Source organism: Athene cunicularia (assembly GCF_003259725.1).
Source record: "Athene cunicularia isolate RWA chromosome 1 unlocalized genomic scaffold, athCun1 chr1_part1, whole genome shotgun sequence".
NCBI lineage: Eukaryota > Metazoa > Chordata > Aves > Strigiformes > Strigidae > Athene > Athene cunicularia.
The window spans coordinates 18,138,037-18,165,213 of NW_020799091.1; the positions used below are offsets into that span (position 1 = coordinate 18,138,037).

At 37.1% G+C, this 27,177-nt stretch overlaps 1 protein-coding gene across 1 annotated transcript in view; it reads right to left on the reverse strand.

The window, feature by feature from the left end:
- Positions 1–636: 636 nt before the first annotated feature.
- XPO4 (exportin 4) overlaps positions 637–27,177 on the reverse strand; it is a 53,503-nt gene continuing 26,962 nt past the window's right edge. The window contains exons 7-22 of the mRNA XM_026851146.1: positions 25,994–26,151; positions 25,547–25,721; positions 20,255–20,431; positions 17,927–18,069; positions 17,672–17,817; positions 16,197–16,374; positions 14,338–14,497; positions 12,501–12,670; positions 11,381–11,555; positions 10,022–10,315; positions 8,962–9,142; positions 7,904–8,022; positions 6,827–6,957; positions 5,969–6,086; positions 4,640–4,732; positions 637–1,310 (exon numbers count right to left, since the gene is read on the reverse strand). Coding sequence (XP_026706947.1) covers positions 1,113–1,310; positions 4,640–4,732; positions 5,969–6,086; positions 6,827–6,957; positions 7,904–8,022; positions 8,962–9,142; positions 10,022–10,315; positions 11,381–11,555; positions 12,501–12,670; positions 14,338–14,497; positions 16,197–16,374; positions 17,672–17,817; positions 17,927–18,069; positions 20,255–20,431; positions 25,547–25,721; positions 25,994–26,151 — 2,616 coding nt within the window. The 3' untranslated portion in view covers positions 637–1,112. The remainder of the gene's footprint in view (positions 1,311–4,639; positions 4,733–5,968; positions 6,087–6,826; positions 6,958–7,903; positions 8,023–8,961; positions 9,143–10,021; positions 10,316–11,380; positions 11,556–12,500; positions 12,671–14,337; positions 14,498–16,196; positions 16,375–17,671; positions 17,818–17,926; positions 18,070–20,254; positions 20,432–25,546; positions 25,722–25,993; positions 26,152–27,177) is intronic.

The following is a 27,177-nucleotide window of genomic DNA, read 5'->3' on the forward strand; positions in this document are numbered from 1 at the left end:
CAGAGCAGCTGGGAGGGCCCTGCAGAAGTGGAGCCAGATTCAGCAAAACCAAATATCCCCCACAGCACTACATATCCCAATTGGCCCTTCAGTAAAAGGGTTTGACACCCCTGTCCTAGCATAATTTTTTTTAGCTAATGCCCCAAGTTTAAAAAGTTTGCCAGTAATTCACACCTTTCTAGTTGTTATTGCTTAAGCAAACAGTTCAGTGTAGAAATACATTGCAGTTGCGTGCAACCCGGGTATGAATCAAAACAGATACTGAAAGTAAAACTACACATGAACCTTGCATTAGACACTCATTCCAAAATGATACGTCAACATGAAGGGCTGCGACAGGTACACAGCAGCTTAATGCCAACATCCTAAACCAACTCTGAAGAGTCAAATCTTGCCTTAAATTTCTTATCTAAAGTATATGAGCGCTTTTTTTTTTTTCCTTTTAAATTAAGGCAATGAAATGGCTACAGTTCCTAAAGTTCATTTTAGGGGAACAAAAATATACACCTTTTTTTTTTCTCTGAACTTTAGGCAGCAGAACATAATCTAAAAACCTGCATTGCATTAAACATACAATGTCAAGTTGATGTAGAAAACCAGAACTAAACACAAGTTAAAATACCATTTGGTTTTTCTTCCTTATTGGAACACAAACGGAAATTTTGAGAGGAAAAAATAAAGCTTAAAATCAGCTAAACTGTTTAGAGCTTTATATGTATCTGCACCACACTCTAATGTGATTTTGGGTAGAAAAGAAATCTGTACGCTTATCCAGCCACTCATATTTTAAACCAGTGCAGGGGGAAAGGCACTGCATTTATTTTTCATTGTGCCCATATCTGTTTGCACATATATGGAAAAAATTTAAATTCAAATTTTCTGTTCATTCTCTCCCACACACAAGTATGACAGATTGCAGCTAACACATAATAGCAGAAGCTGATTCAAAGTTGACCTCTCCTATTCCATTGTGTTATGTTCAAACTTCCAGGCTCTCTAGAATCTGAGATGGCTGCAAAGAACCCAGAGACAGGTACAAGATTTAGTCAGCATTCAGCATTTCTCAGTGCATTTTGCAGAAAGGGTCTAAATTAGGCATAGAGTTTTGTTTTTTATTTTACACAGAGAAGTCCACCAACATTTGCCATAAATTCTTCTAAACTCTTTAAGAAGGCCATCTTCTGCTTACGGTCCAGTGTAGGAGGAGTGCTGCTTGCAGTAAGCTTGTTGAAGGCATCTGCTAACCGCTGGTAAATTACTGGATCTTGTTGAGTTGATAGCAATGTTTCAACTAGCTCTGAATATTCAGCCTGTTAAATAAACAAAAATCTTAACTTAAAAAAAAATCCCAAAACAATATATGTAACTTCACTCATCAGGACAAAATCCAGAATCAAAGCTGTGACAGAAAACTATGAGTACCTCTCCACTTCTTACCCAGTTTCACTGACTAGAGTGTACCAGACATGACTATTGACCCTCAGCCTTTCACCTACCTCTAAACCAGCCAAAGTCCTTCAATCAGATCAGGATTTTCAGTAAAGCTAAAGAAGCCTTTAGAGCTAGGTAAGTGCTTTTCAGTGCAGAGTAAGAAGAAAACTAATGCACACCCTGCAAAGTGCCTTTTGGCTCGCTCTTAGCACAGGCTCACTCCTGCAAACTATACTTCTCTTTCTTCACACTTGCTTCACATTTGGCTTTGCTTCATGTGCCATACCAACCATCTCCTCCTGCAGGTTTTCCGTTTTCTAGATTCCCTTCCCTGCGACAGAGAGCTTCGATTCCTTTCCAAGAATTTTCTACTTACTCTTGTGCTTACTTGGACAGAAACAGAAGACAAAGAAACAAACATCACGAAAAGGACACTGCCAAGGGGCACCTGGAGCAAGTCCAGAGTGACTACTGAGCTCTGGGAGCAAGGGTGAAGGACACGGGAGCCAGAATGGCACTCCCCTCAATTCTGCTGGTGAAGGGCTTGGGTGGGGGTAGACACAACATGAGGTTGCCACCTGTGGATGTTGTCACAGGGTCTTTTTGTCTTACATGATCATGAGTCCCTCTTTGAGGGATGAGGGATGCTAACAAGAGAGAGGATCCATATGACAAAGTGGCTTGGGACCATCTTTGCTGAAGGCTTGCCAACCTGGCAGGAAGGGCTTTAAAGGGCACATTGGGGGTTGTAGATAAGTGAAGAGGCAGATACCAAGTGTAGTGACAATGCAAGGAAGTGTGATGGGTTTAAGAGCGCTCATCAGGAAGGAGGAAACACGTGGAAAGGAGGTCAGCCTCAAATGTCTGCAGAAACGCATTCAGCTTTGGAAACTAGGAAGAGCTGCAGCTCCAGGTGCAGATGCAGAGCTGCAACACTGCAGGCACTGAGATGCGGTGGGACAGATGGCATGGCTGGAGTGCCCCGATGCACAGATGGAGGCTCTTTAGAGCTCTTTAGGGAAGAAGAGGACAGAAGATTGCCATTTATGTGAAAGGAGAGCTCAAATTCAGGACACTTTTCCATGGACTAGACAACAATCTATTTGAGTGCTTATGAGTCATGATCAGAGGAGAGGTGCTAAGGGGAACATCATGCTGGAAGCTTGTACAAATCACCAAAACAGGGTGAGTAGTGGGCTGAGTCATCTTCAAACAACTTGAGGAAGTTTCCAGACCAGACTTAGGAGAGATTATCTCCCTGACATTTGTTCAAATGCCAGATGGGTCACCCAGGGGTGACTGCATCTGCTACTCACAACTAGGAAGAGCTGGTCAGGGATGTAGTAATTAATGGCAGCCTTGGCTACAGTGATCATGAAATAGTGGAGTTCAGGATCCTTAGAGTGAGGAAAGAGGGTGGCTGAGTATAGATGCTGGACATCACAAGAGCAGATATCAGCTCATTCAGGAGACTGGGGGGTGGGAACCTGTGGAAGAGAGCTCTGAAGATGAAAGTTGCTCAGGAGAACCAACAGGTCTTTAAGGACAACCTCCTCCAACCACAAGAATGGCTTGTCCAGATACTGAAGAAAACAATATAAACATGTCAGGACACAGGCCCAGCTAATCAGGGAGTTCAGGACTGAACACCAATGCAAGGAGGACACATGCAAGAGATAAAAGCAGGGACAGCTACAAAGGAGGAAAAACAGAAACATTGTCCGGACAAGAACAATGACAGAAAAGCAAAGTTTGGCTAAAGCTAAATTTGGCAAGGGACATCAAGGGCAACAAGAGCAACTTCCACCAGTACATTAACAGTAAAAGAAGGAACAGGGGAAATGTGGGTCCTGATGCTGAACGGAGCAGGTGATTTAGTGATAACAGACAAGAGATGAGGCTGAAATACTCAATGCTTTCTTTGCCTTGGTATTGACTGGCAGGTTTTCCCAGACCTCTATGACTAGAGACAAGGTTCAAGGAGGAGAGGAACTACCAGTAGTGAAGAGGATCAACCCAGAGATCTCTTGAGAAATCCTGATGCATACAAGCTCATGAGACCTGACTGAATCCATCCAAGGGTTCAGAAAGTCATCTCATGTCATTACAAGGCTGCTCTCTATCATCTTTGAATGACTAAGAAAATCATGAAGCAAGCACTCCTCCTGGAAGCTATCTCTAGGCATGTGAAAGAGAAAGGGATTGAGAACAGCCAGTGGATTTGCCAAGAGTAAATCATGCTTTACCAATCCGACTGTCTTCTCTGATGAAATGACTACATCTGTGGACGAGCAGAGAGCAGTGGATGCCTGATGTTAGCAAGTCTTTAGAAGTTTTGCACAGCATCCCTGTAACCAAGCCTACTACATGGGTGAAAACATACACCTGTATCATCAGTCTCTAAAGCATAGTGGTTAATGGCTCATATTCCACCTGGAAGCTGGTTACAAGTGGCACCGAGAGCTCTCATCTGGGCCCTGTCCTGTTAAATATTTTAGTCAGTGACCTGGAGGAGGAGAGGAGATGCATTCTCCTCAATCTGTGGATGAAACCAAACTGGGGAGTGCAGCCAGTGCATTCAAGGGCAGGACTGATATTCAGAGACATCTAGTCAGGCTGGAGGAATGAACTGACAGGAACCTCATGAAATTCAACAAGGACAAATGCAAAGTCCTGCAGCTGAAACAGACTAACCCCTTACAGCTATACAGGCTGGGAACTGACATGCTGGGGAGCAATTCTGCTGAATAAAGGACCTGAAGGTCCTGGTGGATAGCAGGCTAAGGAAGCCAGCAGTGTGCCTTGTCAGCAATGAACACTAGCAGTATACTGGGCTGCATTTATTACAGTCTTGGACTCCTTAACTCTAGAAGGATATCGATGAACTTGAATGAGTCCAGTGGTGGGCCACCAAGGCTGTCTGGCAGGTACTGAAAGCACATGAATTGTACGGATAATAAAGCATTCAACAGGCTGCTCAGAGAGACTTTGGAATATCCATCTTGAAGGTTTTCAAGACACAGCTGGAAAAAGTCCAGAGCAACCTGATCTGAATTCACTGTTGACCCCACTTTGAGCAAGAGGTTGGACTACAGACCTCCTGAGGGTCCTTCCAGCTGGAATGATTCTGTGATTTGCCAGACACAGAGTAACTAACCACTCTCATTTAATAAATGACTGGTGTTCAGAATGTGTCTCAATGCCATACCTGATGCAAACACACTAATGTGTAGAATGCTTCACCTGCTGCAGTTGTCATTTCTGTATTGTGCTTCTGAAGTACCAGCATATCAAAGACCATCTGAAATCACAAAACAGAAGTAGTTACGGAAACGGAAACTTAACCTTCTACTTTACCAGCATTTGCTGCTGAACCTCATCTTCACTGCTGATAATATGTATTTACAAAAAACCAGGGTTGTTGCTTGTTTTGTTGCTTTAAAAAAAATAATCTAGGTATCAGTAATTGGAAAGCCAGGTTCTTTTAGAAGTCAAGTCTTGGCTTAACAGCACAAATTCACATCTCAATTCATTTAAACCTATTGTTGATTTGTATGTGTTCTTCAGAGAGAAATGGCATCTCTTATTTTTCTCCAAAAGCTGCAGCTATGCCAGAGAAATAATGAAAAAAACCCTTTGCTCTTCCAAAATAAAGCAGGGAAACTTTTCCTCAAGTTTTGGAGACTCCTACAGCTCACAAAAAGCCTAACAGGAACAGATTAATAAGAACAGTATTATAACTTTAAGTGGAAATTTAAAGAAAAGGCAGAAAGCTAGGTTAACACTGAAGAAATATAAAGACAGAATTATTTAACATGTTTCTCATTCTCTCAGCTTGGCTGATGCATGCTTTTAATGAGCAATCCCAAGAAATTCAAATGTCACTTTGATAAGAAAAGACATCTTAAGGAAAACTGAAGTCTTTACAAAATCAGAAAACACACACACAAATTCCACAAGTACTTTGTTCCCAGTTAGCAAGAACCTGGTTGCTACCAGGTCACTCCAAAATTCAATGAGATAGAGTCGATGGTCCTAAAATGGAAGTACTAAATATGATAATGGATTAATAAAATGCGTAATTCAGTGGATACATTGAATAAATTACAGCATTTTCTTTCTAGTTCCCAGCTATGCTTTTTTCTGCCTCTTGTTATAGTACTCTATCCACCTCCAGTTCACACAATTCTGGAAACTTTCTATTTCACAGTAAGTGTAACTGCTAAAAGGTTCATTCTAGAGCTCATGTACAGAGCATGGATAAATATAAATTGCATTCCATGAGGCTCAGGTCTTTTGTTGACTGGCTGTAAGTAATTTCCTCTCACTACACCCTCCATCCTCCTTTGTACTCTTAAGTCCAATGTCTCCAGTCTTTCATGCTCTCTTTCTTAAAATGCCAGTTTTTTAGGTAACAGGCTGTTTCTTACTGTATGTATGATCCTGATTAACCTAGTCAGATGGGATCACTGCTTGGCATCTTGATGCTACCTCTATGCAAAAAAAAACAAGGTGACACGAAACACCGATGACTTACCTTAAGAAAGTGCCTTGTTGCTAGAAAAAGGGTTGAATCTGTTTCTTGTGCTTTTGCACACTGTTCTGCTAATGGTGTTACAGCCTCCAGACAAAGCTGGCAAACCTCTGAACTCATTCTGATAATGGGTGTTAAAGAATCAAAATCAGATTTCAATTAAATTGTGGTAAAACTTCCCAGCTGTGTCACTAGAAGATATTTTAAATGCTTGTATGTTCCAAGATTTTTTTACTATAAAGCTGTTATAAAAAGGGGAGAAAAGAATTTCAAATTTGTTGCCTTCTTTTATTAGCTACTCGCCCTAAGGTAACATAACCCTCTCTGACATAACATTTTCAGAAAGAGTCCCTTATGGTCAAGCTCATCTGTTTCTGACACGTGCCACAGATTAGTGAAAATGGTACTCCCATTATGAGAGGGAGAGCCCATTGGCACCCTGACAGGAAATGCTCTGGAGCCAGCCCAGTAGAACAGCAGCAATGTTTTGTATTACCAGCTGAGAAACTAATTCAGGAATGGCTTTGGGATACCAGCTGAAGGCTTATGAAGTTACACACTCTGAAATGAAGTAATGGAGGAGGCAGGAATGGCTGCCAGAAAAAACTTACACACTAAACCACTTAAAGGCTGCATTCAAGCAACACAAGTCAGAGGCAATTCAGCTAATAGTAGAATCTCAGTAGACACTACAGCAAAACTCTCAATCACCAGAGAGCAGAGAGTAAGAGTCGGTTACCAATATATAATCATAGACACAGACATTGATAGAAAAGAAAAAAAAAATCCACCAACATTTTAAACAGGTTCTTATAAAAGCAACTCAGATTTTTAAACACTCTCAAGCTCTATAAAGGATACGATGACATCCCTAACTCCAGTGAGTACATTAGGCTCTTAAAGAGGTCTTCTGGAAGTTGTGGAATTTTCTCAGGGAATATCTCACAGATGAAAGTGATTAATTTGTAATATTGATTACAAAGGGATGGAAACTGTCAAAAGAAAAACATGGTAATTTTAGAATCAATCACATAACTATTCTGACAATTTCCATCTGTACAAAGAGACAGGACTGATGCTTTCCACTGAAGAACACAATTTCAGACAACTTCAGAGTCATTAGAATGGCTACAACTTTATTAGTAAACATTGTGGCACAATAAAAAAGATTGCTAAAGCTAAACAGTTGATGGTGGGAGTCTGGTATCTGAGCTATACAAATTCAAGGAGCTTTACTTCAGACATGGACAAGTTTAGTCCTGTGGGGTAAAAGCCTCACAAGCATTTGAAGCACAACAGAGGGGCTCCTAGGGTTCCTCCTCTGACTCAGTTTCATCTGAAATGGATGCAGCCCTCATGCTCAGTAAGCACTACCAGATGAGAAAGCATGTTAAGAAGGGACAACTGAGATATACTTCAGAAGTGTTCTCCTGATTCAAAGTAAAACATTAACACAGTGCAACCCACTGAAATACTGCCATTCCACTGTTTCATATTTCACTGTTCTGCTGACAAGCTGCTGATGTCTCTGATATGAAAGCCAGCTGTATTGTGAAAATAATTAAAGAATTACTACTTCCAGATTTTTTTTTTTTAAACTAATATCACTGTTTATGCTTCCTACCACTCTTCTGACACTAATCACAAAAGGGATTCCACAAGCCACATTTCAGGTTTGGCCAACTGTTGACCTGCATGGACTCACTTCTAAAAGAAAAAAACCTTTTGTTTAGGCCCCTTCAAATACTCATTTTCTCAGCTTACAATATTTAATTTCAAACTATCTAGAACTACAGAACACTTATTTACATTTACTTACATTTTTAAAAGCCTAGAAAATTCAACTTAAGAAGGTGGAATGCATATAGAAATGAATTCTGGGAATTCACTATTATAAAGCTTTCATATTCTAGCAGCTACATGTAAAAATATACTTACTTTCAACAGATCCTGGGACATTAGAGGCAGAACTAGATTAACCCCATATAAGACAACATCTGCTGCTGATACAGATCTATTTGTAGCTTGCCCAGGCTCATGTCCTCTAAATACTTCATCTGTAGAAGAAACAAAAAATGTTTTGCATAAAAGCAGCATTAAACATATTGAAGGAAGAGTTCCATTTCTTTATTATAAAGACATTCTTAAAAATAGGACTATTCCCCTCTCCCCAAACAAAAACATGAGGCACTGTATTAAAATAGAAACTTAGTGAGTGGAGGCTGCCACATCACTCTATATTTATATTCATTAGGAGTAAGCATTTCATAATCGCATGTACCAGATGGCATGCTAAAACAGAACACTTCAGATACTCTGAGGGCTCCCTTCCATTACAGAACACTGCATTTGTTTCTAGTGATAGCTGTTTCATGCCTGCACACATAAACAGATAATGAGCAAAATATTACTGCATTTCTATACTTTATATATTATATATAAACATATGTTTTTATATATTTTAGAAACACAAGGAGAAAAAAAATGGGAGAATTCTTTCTGTAGTTTAGACATTGACAAGTTTTCTCCAGTAAAACCTACATTTCCCATCCACTGGCAGTGACCTTACTTCTATAATTCCTGCACTGAGTCAGCAACAGTATGCAGACAACTTTCAATACACTTGATCTCTGGGCATTACATTTAGGTTACACCTTAACTTCATGGTAAGTATTTTGCAGTAATTTACTCTTCTCACTTCGCTGTGGGTTGTTATAAAACTGCTGCTGCTACATGATCAGATGTGCAACATTCAGATTTCAAGCTGTCTTATACGTGCCCTATTTATTTTATGACAGCAATAATAATTTCAGATGCTAGAATACTGTAAAAAGTCCTTCCTTTGCTACTGGCACGTTAAATAGTAATGTCCATATCCTGATCTAATCAAGCCTATAATTCAGTTTTTACTTTATGTGGATTGAATGTATGTCCCACAATGTTTTTTACAGGTGAGAACACAAGTTATGGTTCAGCAATTACTAGTTCCTTCATACCTGTATCACTGAAATCTATGAATTCTTTTGATAGAAGATTAGTGAGAAGCTCCATAATAAGGAGGAGATCCTGGTACTGGTCTTCTTCTGCTGTAACATCTATCCGTTGTCGACCTAGATTATTCTTGGAATACACCTGGAGCAGAGTCAGGCAGGCCTCATACAAGTTCATGGCTTTGGCCTATAAAACCAAGGTTAGATAGTAAGAAATCTTCCATATGCTAAAAGTGACACACTTTGTTTTAAGATGGTGTTACTTGGTTGATGATACCTCAAGGGTTTTATTTCAGTTATATAACCACTTTTTGTAACAACTGCACACCTTAAACAATAGGAACACTTACAGCCATATATTGATGTGCTACTGATTGAAACAGCAGAACATAACATTACTTTTACTAATTCTTCAGTCTTAAATAAAAAAAGACGAGAGTAGCTTGGGACAGGCTGACACATCTCACTATCTCACAAACTAGATAACCAACAAAATCCCTCAGGGACTCACTTCAGCTATTAAAGTCTGAAGCCACAATACACTGTGTATACCCAGTTTGAAATAGGCAGGAACTCTTCTAGATGCAAAAGCAAAATTAGCCAACAGTGCAAAGATGTAAGTGTACTGCACTGACTCATTTTTACCCATTAACTTTTTGGTATCTCTTAATGCCTTGTTTATGATGAAGGCAGCATCTTTATGGTATGCATTTGTCACATAAAACAGTGCTGTAATTCTCCTAGACTAGTTTTCAGAGAAGTTTGATATAGTTTAAAAAAGTAGTCATCACAGTCTGCACTCTTTTACCAGCCATGCATAGAGTTAGACCAGTGATAAATTGTGGTTTATTGGTATAAGAACAGTCTAGATGTCCTGCTTTTAATCTTTGCCAGTGTATGTTTTTAAACAAAGGAATTCCTCTAACAGATGTGACCATATAGCATTTCTTTCTCTATAGAATCTAAAAATCACTACACTTAATTTTGTTCAAGGGATAGCACTGTATACACAAATATGCGTGCACACACACCCTCTTTCCCTCCTTCCTCTTCTGGTTGTACTTACCTCTCCAAGATAACAAATCTGTTTATGTGCAACTTCAACAAAGACTTCTATTATGAGATTAACAGTCTCTGGTGTGTTTTTGTATACTTCCATTAATCCAATGCAATTATTAAGGAAGTCCATTAGGAAATTGAAGAGAATTGCTACGTTATCAATCTGGGTAGCCTCAGCAATGCCACATAGTGCTTCTAATGTAGCAGTGATTTCCTGTTTCACTTCCTCCTCCTGACAGATCTGCTGAAAGTTTTCTTGGTTTATCACATTCAAGAATCGCTGTTGAAGTGGCTGAAGAACCTTGAGATTTTTTAGAAAAGTCACATTAAGATAAACATACTATTATATGCAATGTGAGGTTTAAGTAATTTAGCAAGCTTTTCACGCGGCAGTACAAGAATCAATCCCAGTTTCCATTGGCTCAATTATGTTATTATCTGTCACATTAATGTAAGCTGAAGTCGTAGTAATTAATGATTTTCATTACCCATCACCACTTGGAGGCTGGTTTCAAAATGAGCACCTTCACAAATATTTTGTGTAATTTTATAGTGTTTAAACAAATGACAATGACTTTCTCTGGCTCAGAGTATTTGATTCTCTTCCAAATTCAGTATTTGGGGGGGAAATTGTTACAGTTCATCAATGAAAGCATTAAGATTCATGTTCACAGATATTTTTTTCCATATTATGATTCTCAATAGCACAATCTCTTTCTGTAATCATCTGTGTTTGGCACCAATGTAGAAACTTCCATAATAACAGTAAAATGTTTTTCCCAATTATTTCCAATGCATTATAGTCTTACCTTCAATCACTAATTTCATAGCTTTGCTAGTAACAGCAAGTTTCTCTCAGGCCAATGCTTTACAAGCTCATGCAGTGGTTTCTGATCATATTTCTGCTACATCCTAGCACCAACCTTTCCAGTATTAATATTTAAACTTTAATGGAGCCAGGGCACAAAAAAGCTTTTCAAGGCTCTTCATTATGTTCCATATTAGCTTTTTATTTACTGTCATTATCATTAAGTGAATAATTGAATAATTCATAACATCACCAAACTAAATGGAATTTTTAACCTTTTATAATAGTCTCTTTCAAGTGTACTGCTATACTGGCTCTTTCAAGAATCCTCCCCAGGTTTCTGTTTAGGTTGTGATAGTTTAGATACAATTTTTGGCAGCTCATGGGTGCCATACAACCAGTGACCTTCAAAGAGAGATTTAAAAAGTTATCAATACTAGATGTTCAAAATCAAAAGATTTTATATAAGTTGATTTTGTGTCACCATAAAATTCCCTAAACTAACTTGTCTGTACTACTTGTTAAAATGGAGGCAACAGAAGTATCAAAAGAGTTTACCTCTGTCCAGTATTGTTGCTTTGTTTCCGTATCCATATGAGCAAAGCCTCCTAAAACTAAAGCTTTCATTAGTGTTCTCTGCACAGAACTGGACAAATAGTGAAGAGGAGGGCTTCGCCTTGCAAATTGTTTAGCTAAATTCCACCAGTTTTCACACTGAATAACTAAGTTTGCCCTAAAAGAGGGAAAAAACCATTTTAATTAAAGACTTCACAAAATTTTATGAACAAATCACATCAGGTTGCTAGCAGTCATCAGAAGATTTTTTTTAAATTTTAAAAATCCTTTATTCTAAGGCTAAACCGCCTTTTGACTTTAATCTTAATAATGCCTCACCTCTAAGATTTCTTAAGTATATACTCTGAAAACAGTTCAATTCATATGGGAGAAAAGCAGGGAAATGCTTTAGTTTTACACACATACACACAGAGTTAATGAACATATTGCATGGATTAAAAGCTTAGTCTCATTATGTCATGATAAAATAAGCAGTTTATTCCAAAACTAGTTCCTATAGGTTTTCATTTTTTAAAAAAGGAAAATTTTTCAAGTGTTCAAATCCTCAAACTTCAGAACAGTCTTTCAGCAGAATATGAATGCATGACTGCATGTATAATTGCATGTCGATTCACAGAAGTAAAACATTTAAAAATTTCCTGCTTCACAGTTTGTAATACCAAAGAAAACTTTGAAATTAATCTGAATCTTTCAAATCCTGGACTTTAAAAGTGGTTTTATATGTTTACAAAACACATTTTATACTGGTTTAGCCAGTATCTTAACTTTTAATCTGGAAGAATTTGTTCAACAAAAATAAGCAACACTGCAAAAATCCTTGCAATGAGAGTGGAAACCACGAGAGTTTTCCTTTCTCAGTGTTTAAGAGTGAGGCACAAAGGTAATGGAAGGAGAGTGCAACTTGTAAACAATAATAAAAATTAGGTTATGGTCTGGTCAAATATAGGTCTCCTCACTTTGTCAGACTTTTATTTTTCCATTTATGTTACTAATTTGACTTAGAGATATGAAGAGGAAGTGCCTTGTATCTGGATTACTTTGGCCAAAAAAATTTAAAGGAAGCAAAAGAAATTTTTTTACTTCCAGAGGTATAGCAACTTACCGCTCTCTCCTTTCCACTAATGTTACTAGCAGTTGTACAGTATCATTTGCAAGGTCCTGCTCTGAACTCCACACTGCCAGGTTACTGATCACTTTTTCTAAAAGGTAACCCACAATCCACTGGGAACCCTCTGTATCAGCACCAAATGCTGTACTAAATGGCAGACTTATCTATAAGAAAAGCATTAAAATGAGTGAGTTTTACAGAAGCCAGAACCCCAAAATGTATGGTAATCATTGTCAGCAAATTCTTTTCAGGCTGTCACTTCTTTCCTACTTAAAATACATAAGTGTTACATAGACAAAGGCAAAGAATACCTGTAATAGAAAAATCTTTGCCAAATTTATCTTGCAATTTTAAGCACAACACCTAAAACAAAGAAAAGTTTCAACCTCATTACAAAATCAGGTTTGAGTATGTCTAGCTTTTAATGCCAACAAAAGTACAAAAGCTTTAAAAATTATAAGATCCCCAAATCATCTCCCAAAAGTGTTTCCATGAATTATGATGAAACTCTTCAAAATTCAGTGATAAAAAATGTTAGCAATAAACCTAGCTGTTGATCTAGATCAAAACTTGTAAAAACTTATTTTCATTGCAATTTTTCAGCATCTGCCTTCTGCAGATTGTTCCTTCAATCTATACGTCTTTTAGGAAAGATGTCACATTCTGGTCCTGGCACATTAATATATTCTTCCTTGAAATTGCCTGTTCTCCTGTCTTTAAAAAAGTTTCTCAAGAGTGAAATCCAAGGATTTTGTAATAATTGTGCAGGGGCTTCCTGTCAGCATACCACTAACATTTCTAACTTTAAAATTCATGACATATACATGACTGAGCATAAGGTTTAGATAGAAGTTTCAATCACTTTCACATGTCAACACAAGCTAAACACGTGCATTTCTTATATACTTTTTTTTTCCACATTGTTTCTCATGTGGATCTCCTTCTTACATGCTCTCTAATTCTTCCCCAACTGGTATCTTTAAAAATTCTTAGCTCTGCTGTAAGTACAAGCTAGTACAAGCTGAATCATCTGTCTCCAAATGTTTAGAAATCTATGGTATACTTTTTGTTAAGGAGGGGCCTCCTGAAGCGTTAGTATTCTTAGTTGCTTCAGTAGTGGAAATAAAAGGGAGAGGAGGCGGCTTCCTTCTTGAAAGTTAGAGCCAACAGGACCTCCTTAGGATAAGTGGCCTCCATCAGCTAGCTGGATTACAGTTAGTTTGATAAGCAAAATCAGGATCAAGGTCTAATCATGATTAGTGCTATCCAAACAGAAGTTGCCCTTTACAAAGAACGAATCACTGAAATCATGATATATACAATGAGAACATATGAGAACAGGGAGAGGAGAGAAAGTAGCATGACATTAGCTAATGTATACTACCTGGTGATGGTGTTAAATATCTAATTAAAAATCATGACTGGGTTACTCACTAAATGATCCATCAAGGGCAACCACTGTATTAGAGATGAACTGTAAGATCTGATGGATAGTGAGAAGTAGCTTATAAAATTGCTGAAGTCATCGAGTTTCACCTGTTAAGGCAACCTGAGCACACATGCCATGCCTTTCTGCTATGGCAATGGCTACCAAAAAAAAAAAATAATTTCACATTTGCACCAAAACGTGCAAGGGTCCCCTGACAACTTACATTTCTGATTAAAAAACTGAAGACGACATCAACTTCCAAATTCCAGAATAAACCACAACCCACTGAACATTAAAAATGCTTTATTGTTGCACTTTAAAATAGCTACCCTGACATCTGCATTCACAGGACAATATTACTGCTAATACTCACCAATTAATTCATAAAAGTTCTATCCTTACCTGATCATACAGCTTTTCATCTACTAGGAGGTAAGTCTTTGCCCAACGCTTGAGGAACCATACAATATCTTTGCCCATCTGGGGGCTCAGGAGGTGCATGAGATTTGCCCTTATTGCTCTAGACTCTACTTCTGACACTCTTAAAATAGCAGATAACAACCTGAAGATTTAAAACACAATGATGATGGTGAGAATGGTTTTCAGACAAGCAATGAGACTATCACTTTCATTCTCCATGAAGTAAAACAGAATAACACAAAGTAGTTCAACTCTGAAGTAAAAAGCACCTGAATTTATTGTTTCTTTAAATGCAAGGAGAGAGAGATAGGATAGAGTGGCAAATATCCTCCAAAAAGTCAGAAATGCATTAAAAGATGAGGTAATTATCTTTGACATCAGAATTACTGCAACAAAGAATCCTCACAAGCATTCTGACAAATTTGGAATGAAGAAAAATGGACTACTACTTGGAGTGCTTGAAAAGTTGTTTTGAAAAACTGATTCTCCCCCTCCTTGCACTGCCAAGCTTAGTGACCAAGTGGGTCCTAACTGTGCAGCTTTTGCAGTGTGCTTCATACTAAAGAAAAAATACAGAAATGACTAGTTGGTTTCTCTTTCATTACTGCAAAGAAACAGCCTAAAATAGCAGATCACCCAGTGATTGCATTAATACAACCTACCCACAAAATTAAATGTTAGCTTTTGTAGTATATAAATTGAATTTGGCATGAATGTGATAGTGCACAAGGAACTTAGGAGTTGAGGGTGGTCTATTTCTTGAAGACATTTCAGAGCTATTGCCAGAAAGCCTCAGAATCTCTCCTTGTTTAGATCTGATTTTATTCCCACAACCATCGAGCCACTGCATCAAGAAATCCTGTTTGGTGGCCCTTCTGAAAGGGGCCAAGACTCACTGAGCAGTATTTCAAACTTCTAAACATTAGGCACATCATTGTTAATTAAGATCCATTTTCTCTAGCCTCTTCCAGAACAAGTAAACATTAAGTACACAACTACCGATCCTGGGTGAAGAATCTTCCATGTCAGTTAAAAGTGGAATGTAATCTTAAATGTGAGGATTCAAATTGAGGACTCTTTTGCAATAAGGCTAATGCCCACAAAGAGAGAAAGGAAATCCCCTCTCCTGCTCCTTTTATAGGCTACTAGTGATATGCGTACATATGTGACAACAACTCCTCCCACACTGAGGACCAATTTTGCTGCCAAGCTTATGCAGTAACTCCTGTTCAAAGCAGACAAGCTCAGATGCTCTGGAAAGTGTTTGCTTAAGCTGTACATGTGCTGAATGAATTATATAGCATATTGTTTGAAGATTTTGACCTACCACTTTTTAGAAATTCAAGTAATTTTAGGAATTTTCTTTAACAAATAGATCAAAGATGGGTTTTCAGTAAAGATATAAAAACTTTTCTGTTTATTTCCAAGATTTTGCTCATGTCATCTGTTAAGATTAATAGGTTAATCTGGTCATTTCAGCCTTCCCAGCTTCACTCAGCTTTATCTGTTTTGATGCCTTACTCTCTTTTTTCTTCTCAGTCCTCCCCTGGATCATCTTGACATGAAATATTATCTGTATTTACCCTGTCTGTCTTTACCCTAAAAAAACCCCAACCACTTCATCTTTTCTGTCTTGCTTAATCTCTTTTACAACATTGTCTTATTATGTCTGTTATAAAACCATTCTTATAAATTATTTGCCCTTACTTTAACAGTAGTTAAGAGATATTCCTTACGAATCTTTACATATTGGTTTTTTACTTTTTAAATTCACAAGTTCACTCATATTCTCTTTTTTTCCCTCTGAAAAAGCATTTAACATACTTAAGATGCATCCTTACCTAATCACAGAATCAGTTCTGTTGTACCCTGGGATGGAAGAGGCCTTTTCTCCTGGAGATCCCAGAATCTGAAGTGTTGTATTGATATCAACCTCAGCTGAATGTTTTATGGAATATTCCATTACTTCTGGAGGTATTAGCGGAGTCTCTCCCTGAGTATCATTAGCCAAGAGGTAGCCTTACATTAAAAAAGAAAGAGTGATCACAACTTTCTACCCTAAATTAACTTACAGCTGTTTGATTAGAGAATCCATTGGCTTAACTGCAGACATCACACCAGAATCAACTGTTTGTAAAAACCCTGACTAACACTGTTTAAATACATGTAAGTTAACTTTAAGGATTCTAAAGCCATTCAGTAGAGAAGAACCTAAAGTAACAAGAAACCAAGACTGGAAAAGAAACCACCAAATTAAAAAACAAATTAAAAAGAGATAAGCTTTGCTTCATGTAAAAGTACTACAGTCAATTCAACTACTGAGTGGGGAAAAAGAAAAAACCCAAATCAACATTTTGTTGTCACTTTCTTCTGTGATTTAAGAAGTCCTTATTTTACAGCTTCCCCACCAATTCCATTTGAGACTTCTGTTCTGCTAACATTTCAAGTCTGCCAGAGGCTTTCAGACACCAAGTAAATGTGCTACAATAAAGTTTTCCTTGCATAGCAGCTGCAGAACAGGGGAAACATGGATTTTTATACAATATGTCCAGATAATTAATATTAATTTCAGCTCTAGTCATAGTTTTCCATGTCTGATCTCATAACCATATGTGAGCTACACACTCCATCCCACAGTGATATAAAAATATTATAAACACATTCATGTCAGCATCTGACTAAAACATTGGATGTTCAAAAAGATCCCACAAAATACTTCATGAAGTATACATTTCTCCTAATAAAATACAGACACTGTCTTAGTTATTATGTTTTGCAAACAGATATAAGATAGTTCCATCTAAAAATCAAAACAAAAAAAGGTTCTTAATTCAAGTTCCCTGAAACACAACAAAATGCCAGGATGTGGATCACTGACATCGAGAGATTCTGGAACTTACTTGATTATTTTGCCACACTGAGTAATACCATTATCCTGAGCTCATGTGGATTTCCTTATAAAGTTGTGTGTCCCAAGACAACACAACTGATATCATGAACAGACTAATTTCTTGAATAGGCTGACTGATAACACATCTCCGAAAAAAAATCTATAACAGAAATAGTTGTGTGAATTTTCAAGTGACATTACCTTGTGCAAAAATTTCATCAGCCTTTTAAAGATAACATTCATGTTACTCGAGGCAGATGAAAGTAAAACAGACTTTGCGAGTAGTGTATGTAAGATGAAAGCATCGCAAGGGATAAAATTTATAGTCAATTAAGAGTAGTTGATATATAGGAATTTCTTTTTTGTAAGGTGATTCAGATGCAACAAGAATACCAGAATAGGTGTCATTTAAAGCTGTTCACTAACCTGTGACTAAAATAAGCCAATGAATATCCTCATACAGGTCATCAAGCACTTTATTGTCAATTGAGCCTGATGCTGGTGAGGCAAGTAACTGCTGCTGATGTCTCTGCAACTGACCATGGAGCCTTGTAACTCGGTCTTCTAATAAACTGTGGACAAATAACATTAACATAACTTCACTGTTTTAAAATTTATTTTGGCAAAGTCAGGATTTTCATATGTGATGACTTTATTGATTCATGACTGCGTTTTTTGTACCTTGTAAGAAGAGGTATACAGTGTTCTGCAGCAATTCTCCCCAGCATGCCGACACTGGCCAACTGGTCACAGAACTGGTCTCTGTCATCTTCCTGCAGTTCACTTATTTCTTCTTCTTCCCGAGAGGCCACGCCATTGGCAGTCTTTGGTTATTTCAACAAAATTAGAAGTAACTAGTTAGCATTATATTTGTTAAATTTTATCATCGACACAATTTTCTACATTATTTTAGCTTTTTCTTTCAAGGTATTTTGCATAGACAAACAACAGACTTGTACTAAATTAGACACAGAAGAGTTAAACAAGGAGTAAACATGGCTGCACATTGTTTTAAAACTAGCACTTCACAAACTCATTAGTAAAATGCCACATTCAGTTAATCATACATTTGCTACCATTTTCATTAGTGCTCTCAAGTCAAAAGATTCACTGTGAAAAGAGTCAGGGGTAAGAGTTATGAAAATTGATACATGTTATTAATAAATTAAGCTGGACAATAGCAAAACAGCTTCCTCACACCACAGGGTATATAAGTCAGCTCTGTCAAGCATCCTCTGCTAAAAGTATGACAAAAGGTACTGAATTACTTCAGCTCACAGAGATGGTCCACAAACCCAGTGGTCAGAAGATTGCTGAAGTATATTTACATTTTAAATCACATATACAGCAGACCAAGAACCATTTAAAATACTGGAACTTCATGCTTTACCCTATTAATTAGTCAAATATATTGTTCTCAGTTGTCTGAGATCTTACATAAATCACGTAAGTAGTATTTTTCATGATTAAATGAAAATCATCTCTTTCATTAAAGATTTTCCATAACCCATTGTTCAATGGGAAAAAGTGTTATAGCCTCAGGGAAACAGAAGACTTATTACTAGTCATCATCTCAGTTTTATTTGTTGCTGATGCAGAAGTTACACTATTTGATTTCTCAGAGTTTATCTTGGCTGCATTATCTTAAATAATAATTAGACCTTACTCTTGAAGATATGAACCATGATATGCAGAAACTAAGTATTGATGCTTTTTTTAAAAAAAAATATCTCTAAACAATCATTAGATTCACACAATTAACAAAGTAAAATACAAGTGACAGAGAAAGCTATCAGTCTGCTTTGTTTCTATAAAGGCTCTGGAAAACTGAACCCATACACAATTTCTTATCCAAAGTGCTTTTAACCCACCTTTTCTTTATGTAACCCTGCAAATCACTCTCTTTTAGCAACTTCAAAGTTGCAGCTGTTTACTGAAGGGTGAGCCTCTGCTCTGAGACTGAAAGTTCCTGTTACTGCTTTGATACTGAACAAGAAGCATTCTAAAATGCCAGCTGTGGCTTTTAAAAAGGTTACCCATGGGATAAATGACTTATCTCACAGAATGACATGAATTAACCTGTGTATACAAGTTATGTCAAGACTGCCTGATATGAATTCAAAGTTCTCTTCTGAAATATTTCTCTCTGTTTTGGCATTGTTATTACCATCTGTTACATATTGTGATAGCAGAATTAAGTTTTATGTGGTGCTTTTCAGAATTAGGTATCTTGGAGACCGTTGCACGGCATCAAATTAAAGAGAGATTTTATACAGTTATTGAATTGAATCTATGCAATAATTAAGTCATTCAACATCTACTTCCAACTTTCTGTATGAGAATCTATTTTATTAAGATCCAGACTCCTGGCAAAAAGATTAATCTGCTTTCTTTCTCAATGGCTCAAGATATACTTGAGGTACTTCTAGATTTTCTCTAGAACAATCACATCAAAAATTCAATTGGAATTCATTTTATCCAAAAGAGCCATAATACTGCAAGTTTCTTCTAGTTGGAGCATAGTCATTCTACATTTTTTTAGATATTTATGCATGTCAATTATACTTCAAAAGTATACTTTAAAGATAACGTATGGAAGGTAACAACTGTATAAAAGGCTTCTCATTTCATTGGGGAATTTAACTAGGACCCTAATTCAGAGAAGGATGGTCAGAAATTTAGTCATTGCATCTGTGCTAAGAACAGTAAGATGCATGTTTTGAGTAACAGGTTTACTTTTTTCTATTTTTTTAAAGCAATTTCCAACTTTGTATTCCTTTATTTCTTCCTCAGAATGTGAGACTAGAAAATGACACTGAGTAACAAATGCAGCAAATTTTTTATTTTGGAGGTCACAAATACTAATTCTATGCTAGCGATATTAATACAGTTAGTGAACTCTAGCTGTAGTAGTATAACTAGTATGAGCTACATAATAACAGTACACACCCAAAGACATGGGCTAGTTACTATGCAACATCATCAAGAACTACTCCAATGAGGGCTTACCAAATTCCTTGTACCATCAGGAGCAGCTAGATGGCACTGAATGTAGGAATTAAAGACCTGAACAGCATGCTGGGTAAAGAAACCTTTATGGAAATGTTTGTCATCTTGTACCAAAGTAAGCCAAGATTCCAGCAACTTATCATATGCTTCCATATATACCATGTCATCTTTGTCAAGCTGTAAGAGATGAAAGAAACAAAACAAAAATCTTATTCCTAAACCAGAGGAATATCCTTATATTCATTATAATTTAACAAATGTTCTTCTAATGTTGAAAAATCAATCACAAAACCCATCTAAGGATAGTCAAGAAAATATCAGAATGAACTGAATCACAGAATCATCTAGGTTGGAAAAGACCTTGAAGATCATCCAATCCAAGCATTAACCTAACACTGACATTTCCCAACTACACCAGATCCCTCAGCACTATGTCGACCCGACTCTTAAACACCTCCAGGGATGGGGACTCCACCACCTCCCTGGGCAGCCCATTACAATGCCTGACAACCCCTTCTGGAAAGAAATGCTTCCTAATATCTAGTCTAAACCTTCCCTGGCACAACTTGAGGCCATTCCCTCTTGTCCTATTACTCATTACTTGGTTAAAGAAACTCATCCCCAGCTCTCTGCACCCTCCTTTCAGGGAGCTGTAGAGGGCAATGAGGTCTCCCCTCAGCCTCCTCTTCTCCAGACTAAACCCCCCCCAGTTCCCTCAGCTGCTCCCCGTACGACCTGTGCTCCAGACCCTGTACCAGCTCCGTTGCCCTTCTCTGGACACGCTCGAGTCATTCAATGTGAAGCAATACATCGAAAAGGTCAGTGCAGCTTTCACACTTGCTAGGCTTTAAAAAACCTGCTAAAGTGTTTAGCTATTTCTCTTTATCTGATGTTCAAAACCAAACCAGTTTTAAATTAAGCCTTTAATGAATAATTACCTAAATACAAGAGCTACTGAGATTTTACCCCAAAGATGCCAAGCATCTCAGCTCTTATTAGTAACAACAAAACAATGAGCCATTTCTTTTTAAATACAAACCTAGAACACATGCATAGATTTCTATGTATTCCACTATTTCTGAAATAGAGAGAGAAAAGATAGCAATTCTCTGCTCCAGAGGAAATAACTATAAGATTGCATGTATTCAAGAGACATTACTACAGGTAGCCAGTTTTGATGATGATACGCAATTTCTCATTCTATGAACAAAAAAAAGGCAGAATTCCACATAAGCCTGCATCTCCAATTACTTGGTGCGTTTTAACTGATGCTCGATGGTTTTAGTTATTCATATGTTTTTCTACATAGTACATAAGTTGCAAAAGGAAATAACTTATCTGAAGAAGAAAGTCCTGGGTTACAGGCAAACTAAAGAACCAAATAGCAAAGAAGCCATTTCTTTTTAAAAGTATTTTTAGTGTACCTAAAAATTTTTATTTCATGCCAAAAATTCAACATTAGTAAATAAATCCAACTACAATTAACTTAAGTGTGACTGTACAGATAAACATGCTGCTAAAGCAGGACATTTCTCTAGGAAGTCTTCTCAAGTTTTAGCCAACAGGATTGCTCAAAGAAGTTATTTTAAGATAGTAGAGCTTAGTAAAATGATTCCTTGATGAAATAAAGAGATATTAAGGCCTTAATCATGCTCCAGACAGAAGAATTCCTGACTTTCAGTGAAGTTACAAACATGGCTGGATGAACAGGCAAGGAAAAGAAAACATTGGCTGGGTGACTGATTAAGAGGGAAAACTGATACCACATTGGAAGCATTTCAAGATAGCTTCACAGCATCATTTTGTAACTGCAAAGTGGTCATATTTACAGACGTTAAAATACAAGACACAGTGATGCAAGTGTGAAAACAAAAACCGAAGATGACAAGGAGAGAAGCAAAATTGTATTCAACACTAGCATAAGCCACAAATTTAGCATGGACACCACAACATGTCTTTTAAAAACTAAAAGGCTAAAGAACAAACAAATTCATAGACATACAATCCTGAAATATTCTGACATGTGTGCAATATATTTACATAATTTATAAAATTCTAGAGCATAAATGAATAAACAGACAAAATTCATTTATTTGAGAAGCTAATACAGAAGTTAATGCCATGAAAAAAATACTTTTAACACTTTATGGTATCCTCATAAGGAAGCTATGATTAATAAGTGCCTCCATAAAGCACGTGCCCAAATAGAAGAACGAGTTTATCCATATTGGAAAAAATTTAGTCACAAAGGAACCTTATTAAACATTCCTGTATTTTATATTAGCTACAGCTAGTATACAGCTTTAGTTACCAAAGATGTCATACTCATACAGGTAAATTAAGTGAAATGCTGTAGACCAGGGAGCTGAATCATTCTGATGGATGCAACAGAAGCAATGGCAGAGTCCAGTTCAGAACTCAGATCTTCAAGAGAGGCAAGATACAACCAGTGAAGTCAAAGCAAAGATGCTTAATTTCTCTAGTATGGGAAATGGAAAGGAAATTGGTACATCTTCCTTCACAGTCTGCTGACCCTTTGAAGAAAGAACACTTCTAAAATTTGTCAAGTAGCAACAAGCAGGAAAGAGCCAGAAGCACAACAGAAAGGACCAAATTCAGAACGATCTCTCCCATCACATGATACTTTTAAGTATCATGAAACAGGAACAGTGCATTAAGATTCATTCTGACAAGAAGCCTTTACTATAATTTTTATTTCTGTTTGACTTTTCATCTAACATCCTGTTCATACTCTTTACTAATTCAGATGGACTATTTGATTTCTACTTCTGCCTAAGCACCAAGTGTTGATTAAGCAAGGTGATGCACAGCTGTGGAAAAGCACCTTCTCTCAGACCCAGTGTTATTAAAGGAAGAGATTACTGGTCCAACTTGCACCATAAAGTAATGCCTAGCATTGCTGAAAGTTATTGCCCTCCACCAGTGTAGCTGTTCAGGCATATGTTTTCAGCTTCCTTCAGTCAATCTCCCCAACCCCAACAGGCAGGAAATGTAAAACAGCATTTGAACATGATTAGATTGTGGTGTTTTCCCCCTTGGTTGAAAAATCAGTATTTGGCTGCTTTGAAGTAGTTTGCATACTGTGTTTCAGGACCTCCCAGTTTTGACAGTTTCCATAGCAGGTCTTATTCTGTGTGCCTGACAGGGTTTCTGCAATATTCACAAGACGTTCTGCTGGCATATGAAGTGGCAGAAATATGGGAAAAACAGCTTTTCCAACCAGAAAAGCTTAAGGAGTATGCCTGCCTGCATTCTGCTGCACATCAGATTTCTGAAAAGTTCCAGAAATATTGTCTGAGGACTCTGAGCCCAATACATGCAGGATTTTATCTATCAACAGCTCTTAATTACAGACAGCACATGAGCTCACACAAGGTGTCACCACAAACAGTCTAAGCAAGAATCTCAGGGAACACATTTGGCTTAAGAATGTCCCAGCCATGGTTAAAGATTGTTTTCAGGGATGCAAAGTAGTATTTCAACAGGCACAGCACACAGTATCATCACACCATCTGGATTAAGTCAGCAATAACTTAAAAGTTTCAGTAGCATGTCTTGCTGCTGACACACTGTTAAGGTATAAGAATTATTTTTTTGAAGGCCCATCAGCACAGACTTCCAAGTCATCCTGGAAAGCAGAGAAACAGCATGAAGTTGAGATATCTGTAAGAGCTATGACAGAATGGAAGGGGTGAAAGTGTAATGTTTCACTTTCCACAGAATGATATAAAGATTCAAGGACAGTGAGAAAATTCTTTGTGAAAACAAACAAATCTTGCATTGTCTCTGATGTTGCTGAATCTCAGAACATTTATGTTTAATACTGAAAATACTTTCTTCAGCAAAAACTATGGGATTATATAAGTGTAGGCAGCACAGTTTACCAGGCATAACTGACCAGTGATTTCCAAAACAAACTTTGTACCACACAGTGGTACAAGCTACCATAAGCTTTTGTCAAGAGATGAAGTGTTCTGAATGACATTATGTTGAGCACTGTTTTCATTAAACATGGTTGCATATTCTAACTCTCAAGTAACAAGAGGCTAATTGAAGAAACAATATTCCTTTAGCCTCTTTAATTTAAATTATAGGTGCCTGTGGTTTTGCTTTTCTGTAAAGGCTTCAGATGCATGTCTAAATGTGTTGGTGAGCACCAGAACTTATGTTCAATCTTCTACTAGAAAATCTCAAAAGCAGGGCAAGTTTTGATCAGTCAAGTTTAGAAAGTAGCTGTATTTTAGATTCTAAATTTAATCACCAGTATTTTGATTAAGACATGAACACACTTGAAGTTTAAGTGAGCACTGGGCCAAATGTAACGCATTTTAACCTTAAAGCATAGACATAATCTGCAATGAATGCTAATTAACACACCTGTGATCTGTAGTAAAGAAACATGTCCATCAACTGTATAATTATAGATAATAATTGTGTAATTATTTTCAAAGGCAGGTAATTAAACACAGTCAATACAGCAAAACTGTAAAAATTCATACTTTTTAATGATAATGGGGAAATATTGGCTAATATCTTGATAGCCTCATTTTAAATAAATAGTTACTGCACATAAACAGATTAAATGCAAGATTATTCACCTTATTCCTTGTGGGCTTTCTTCCTTAAACTAGGTCACCTTAGAAGTTTTTTTTTAATGCAATTTTTAGGAGCAGATGACTTAGACTATCCAAACTGCTCTTTAATGTTACAACCAAAGTTCGAAAGAAGGAAACAGAAAAAACCCTCTGAATTCCTGTGCTAGATTTGTACACAGAATTACCATTTGAACTGTGTCAGCAGTGAAGGGATGATTTGAACAGCTTAGAAATATGGGGTTAACAACAGATCTTAACAGCTACATTCACTTAAAACAGAACTCTTGACAGCAGTTAAGTTTCAGTCTGTCCATATGCTCATGTAGTCATTTTAAGCTTTCAGGACTGTAGCTCATTCATTATCTACAACAGTTTTCAAAGAAGTTCTACAAGAGCAAGCCAGCCACATTTAAAGACTTTAATATGTTCAAATGAATAAATTATTTTTAAAATGAAAATATGAGACAAGTGATTTAAATCCAAACAAAATCTGAAAGATGCACACAGTGTGCAATTACGTTCGCTGTTTGAAACAAAAATCTTCTCAGATGTGACTTCAGAAATATCTAGAACAAAAACTCACAACAGTTATTAATAAAACAGCCAAATTCTCATGTCACCTATGCTTATCACAAATAGAGAAACAAAACACAACTATTTGAGAGCTGATACTTACCACTTCTTCCAAGGCAGCACTTCTTCCAAAAGAACAAGTGAGGTGTGCAAGGCAGTTAACAAATGAAGAGAAAAGTTCATTTGGAATGGCCGTTAAAATATTGCGAGGAAATACAGTTATCAGGTTGCTGATAATACTGGAAATTCCCACTGCTTCAGAGTCTTCTATTTCAATTCTATAGATAGAAATAGCAGTTAGTTTTTTGCCTTTAACAAAAATGCCAGAAGAGAATTGATTTTGTTGATACATTTTCAATCAATAAACCTATTTCATATTACTTAAGCACAATCTACTTTCAACTGCCTTTTCTTAATTTCAGTAAACCAACACTAAACACAAATTATATCCAGAAATAAGCAAGCCATACCAGTTCTCCACACAGATACGCTACACTCCGAACTAAAGATTAAAAGATGCCATCTAAATTTAGAGAGCAGGCATACATACCCATTGATAGTATTCAGTAATCCCTCAATGAAGTGTGCCAGGTAATCAACTTGTGAACCTTCATCGGGAAAGACTGGCCCGTGCAAAGACGCCAGCTGTGCCAGACACTGTAATGAATCTTGGGCCATATCTGTATCTTCTCTGATTTTTCGATGTACCTTTCAGGAAGTGAGATAGTTAATAATAAGCAGAAAATAGGGTGTTCTTTCAACAGTCACATGGCTCTCAATCCAAAAGAGCACACACCAAAAAAAGCTTACTATAACTTCCATTCAGTCTGAAACTCAAGGGTTTCTACAACTCTCGAAACCACAGTAAATGTCAAGATTGTGACTCAGCTCACAAAATCGCAAGCCTTGAATTAACTCACTGAAACTAATATTTAGTTAAGTCTCACCTACATGTTGAAAATTGAACTGTCTACTGAATGTTATGTCTTAAAGAGAGAAACAGATGCCAGCCAGTCAGACATACTGCTCCTTCTAAAAACAGCAATAATGACAGTCATCTCTATTATGCTAACTATGCCTAGGCTACAGAGTCTTGCTAAAGTTAGTCAACAAGTTCAATCAAGATTATATAGATGCTTCTTTAGCAGAGGTAAACACTGAAGACATATACTAAAATGAATGCATCACTTCCTCGGCACACCCTTACATTATTACAAGGCCAACAGTAATCTTCCTGGATTTCTGTGAACTGTTATGTCATTACTTCTGCCTGTGAGACCTTCTAGATTCAAATCTTAATATTTCAGTTATCATATTCTCACACACTTATTTTAATTGTCAAGTATGGATTTAAAGAATTTTCTTAGGCTCATGCCTCCTGTTTTTTCACGTAAGATTTACTCTATTAATAAACACAGGGTAGCTTTTTCACCCAGAAGCAAATTTAAATAATTTCAGCAATATTATACATAGAAGAACAATTAAAACACTAACCATTTCTCTGTGGCATTATAGCTGCAACTTCACCCAACTCATAACTGGTTGGATTAGCTGCACAGTTAAACTCTGAAAGATCAAACTGGCAGGAGAAATGAACCCTGCAACAGAAATACCCCTCCTAATATACGTCCCACACTAGGCTGAGATTAGAACTGAAGGTTCTCTCTTTAATGTGGCAGTCCTGCCAATTTTTACAAGGTTATTAAAATTTCTCAGATCAGATAAATGAATATA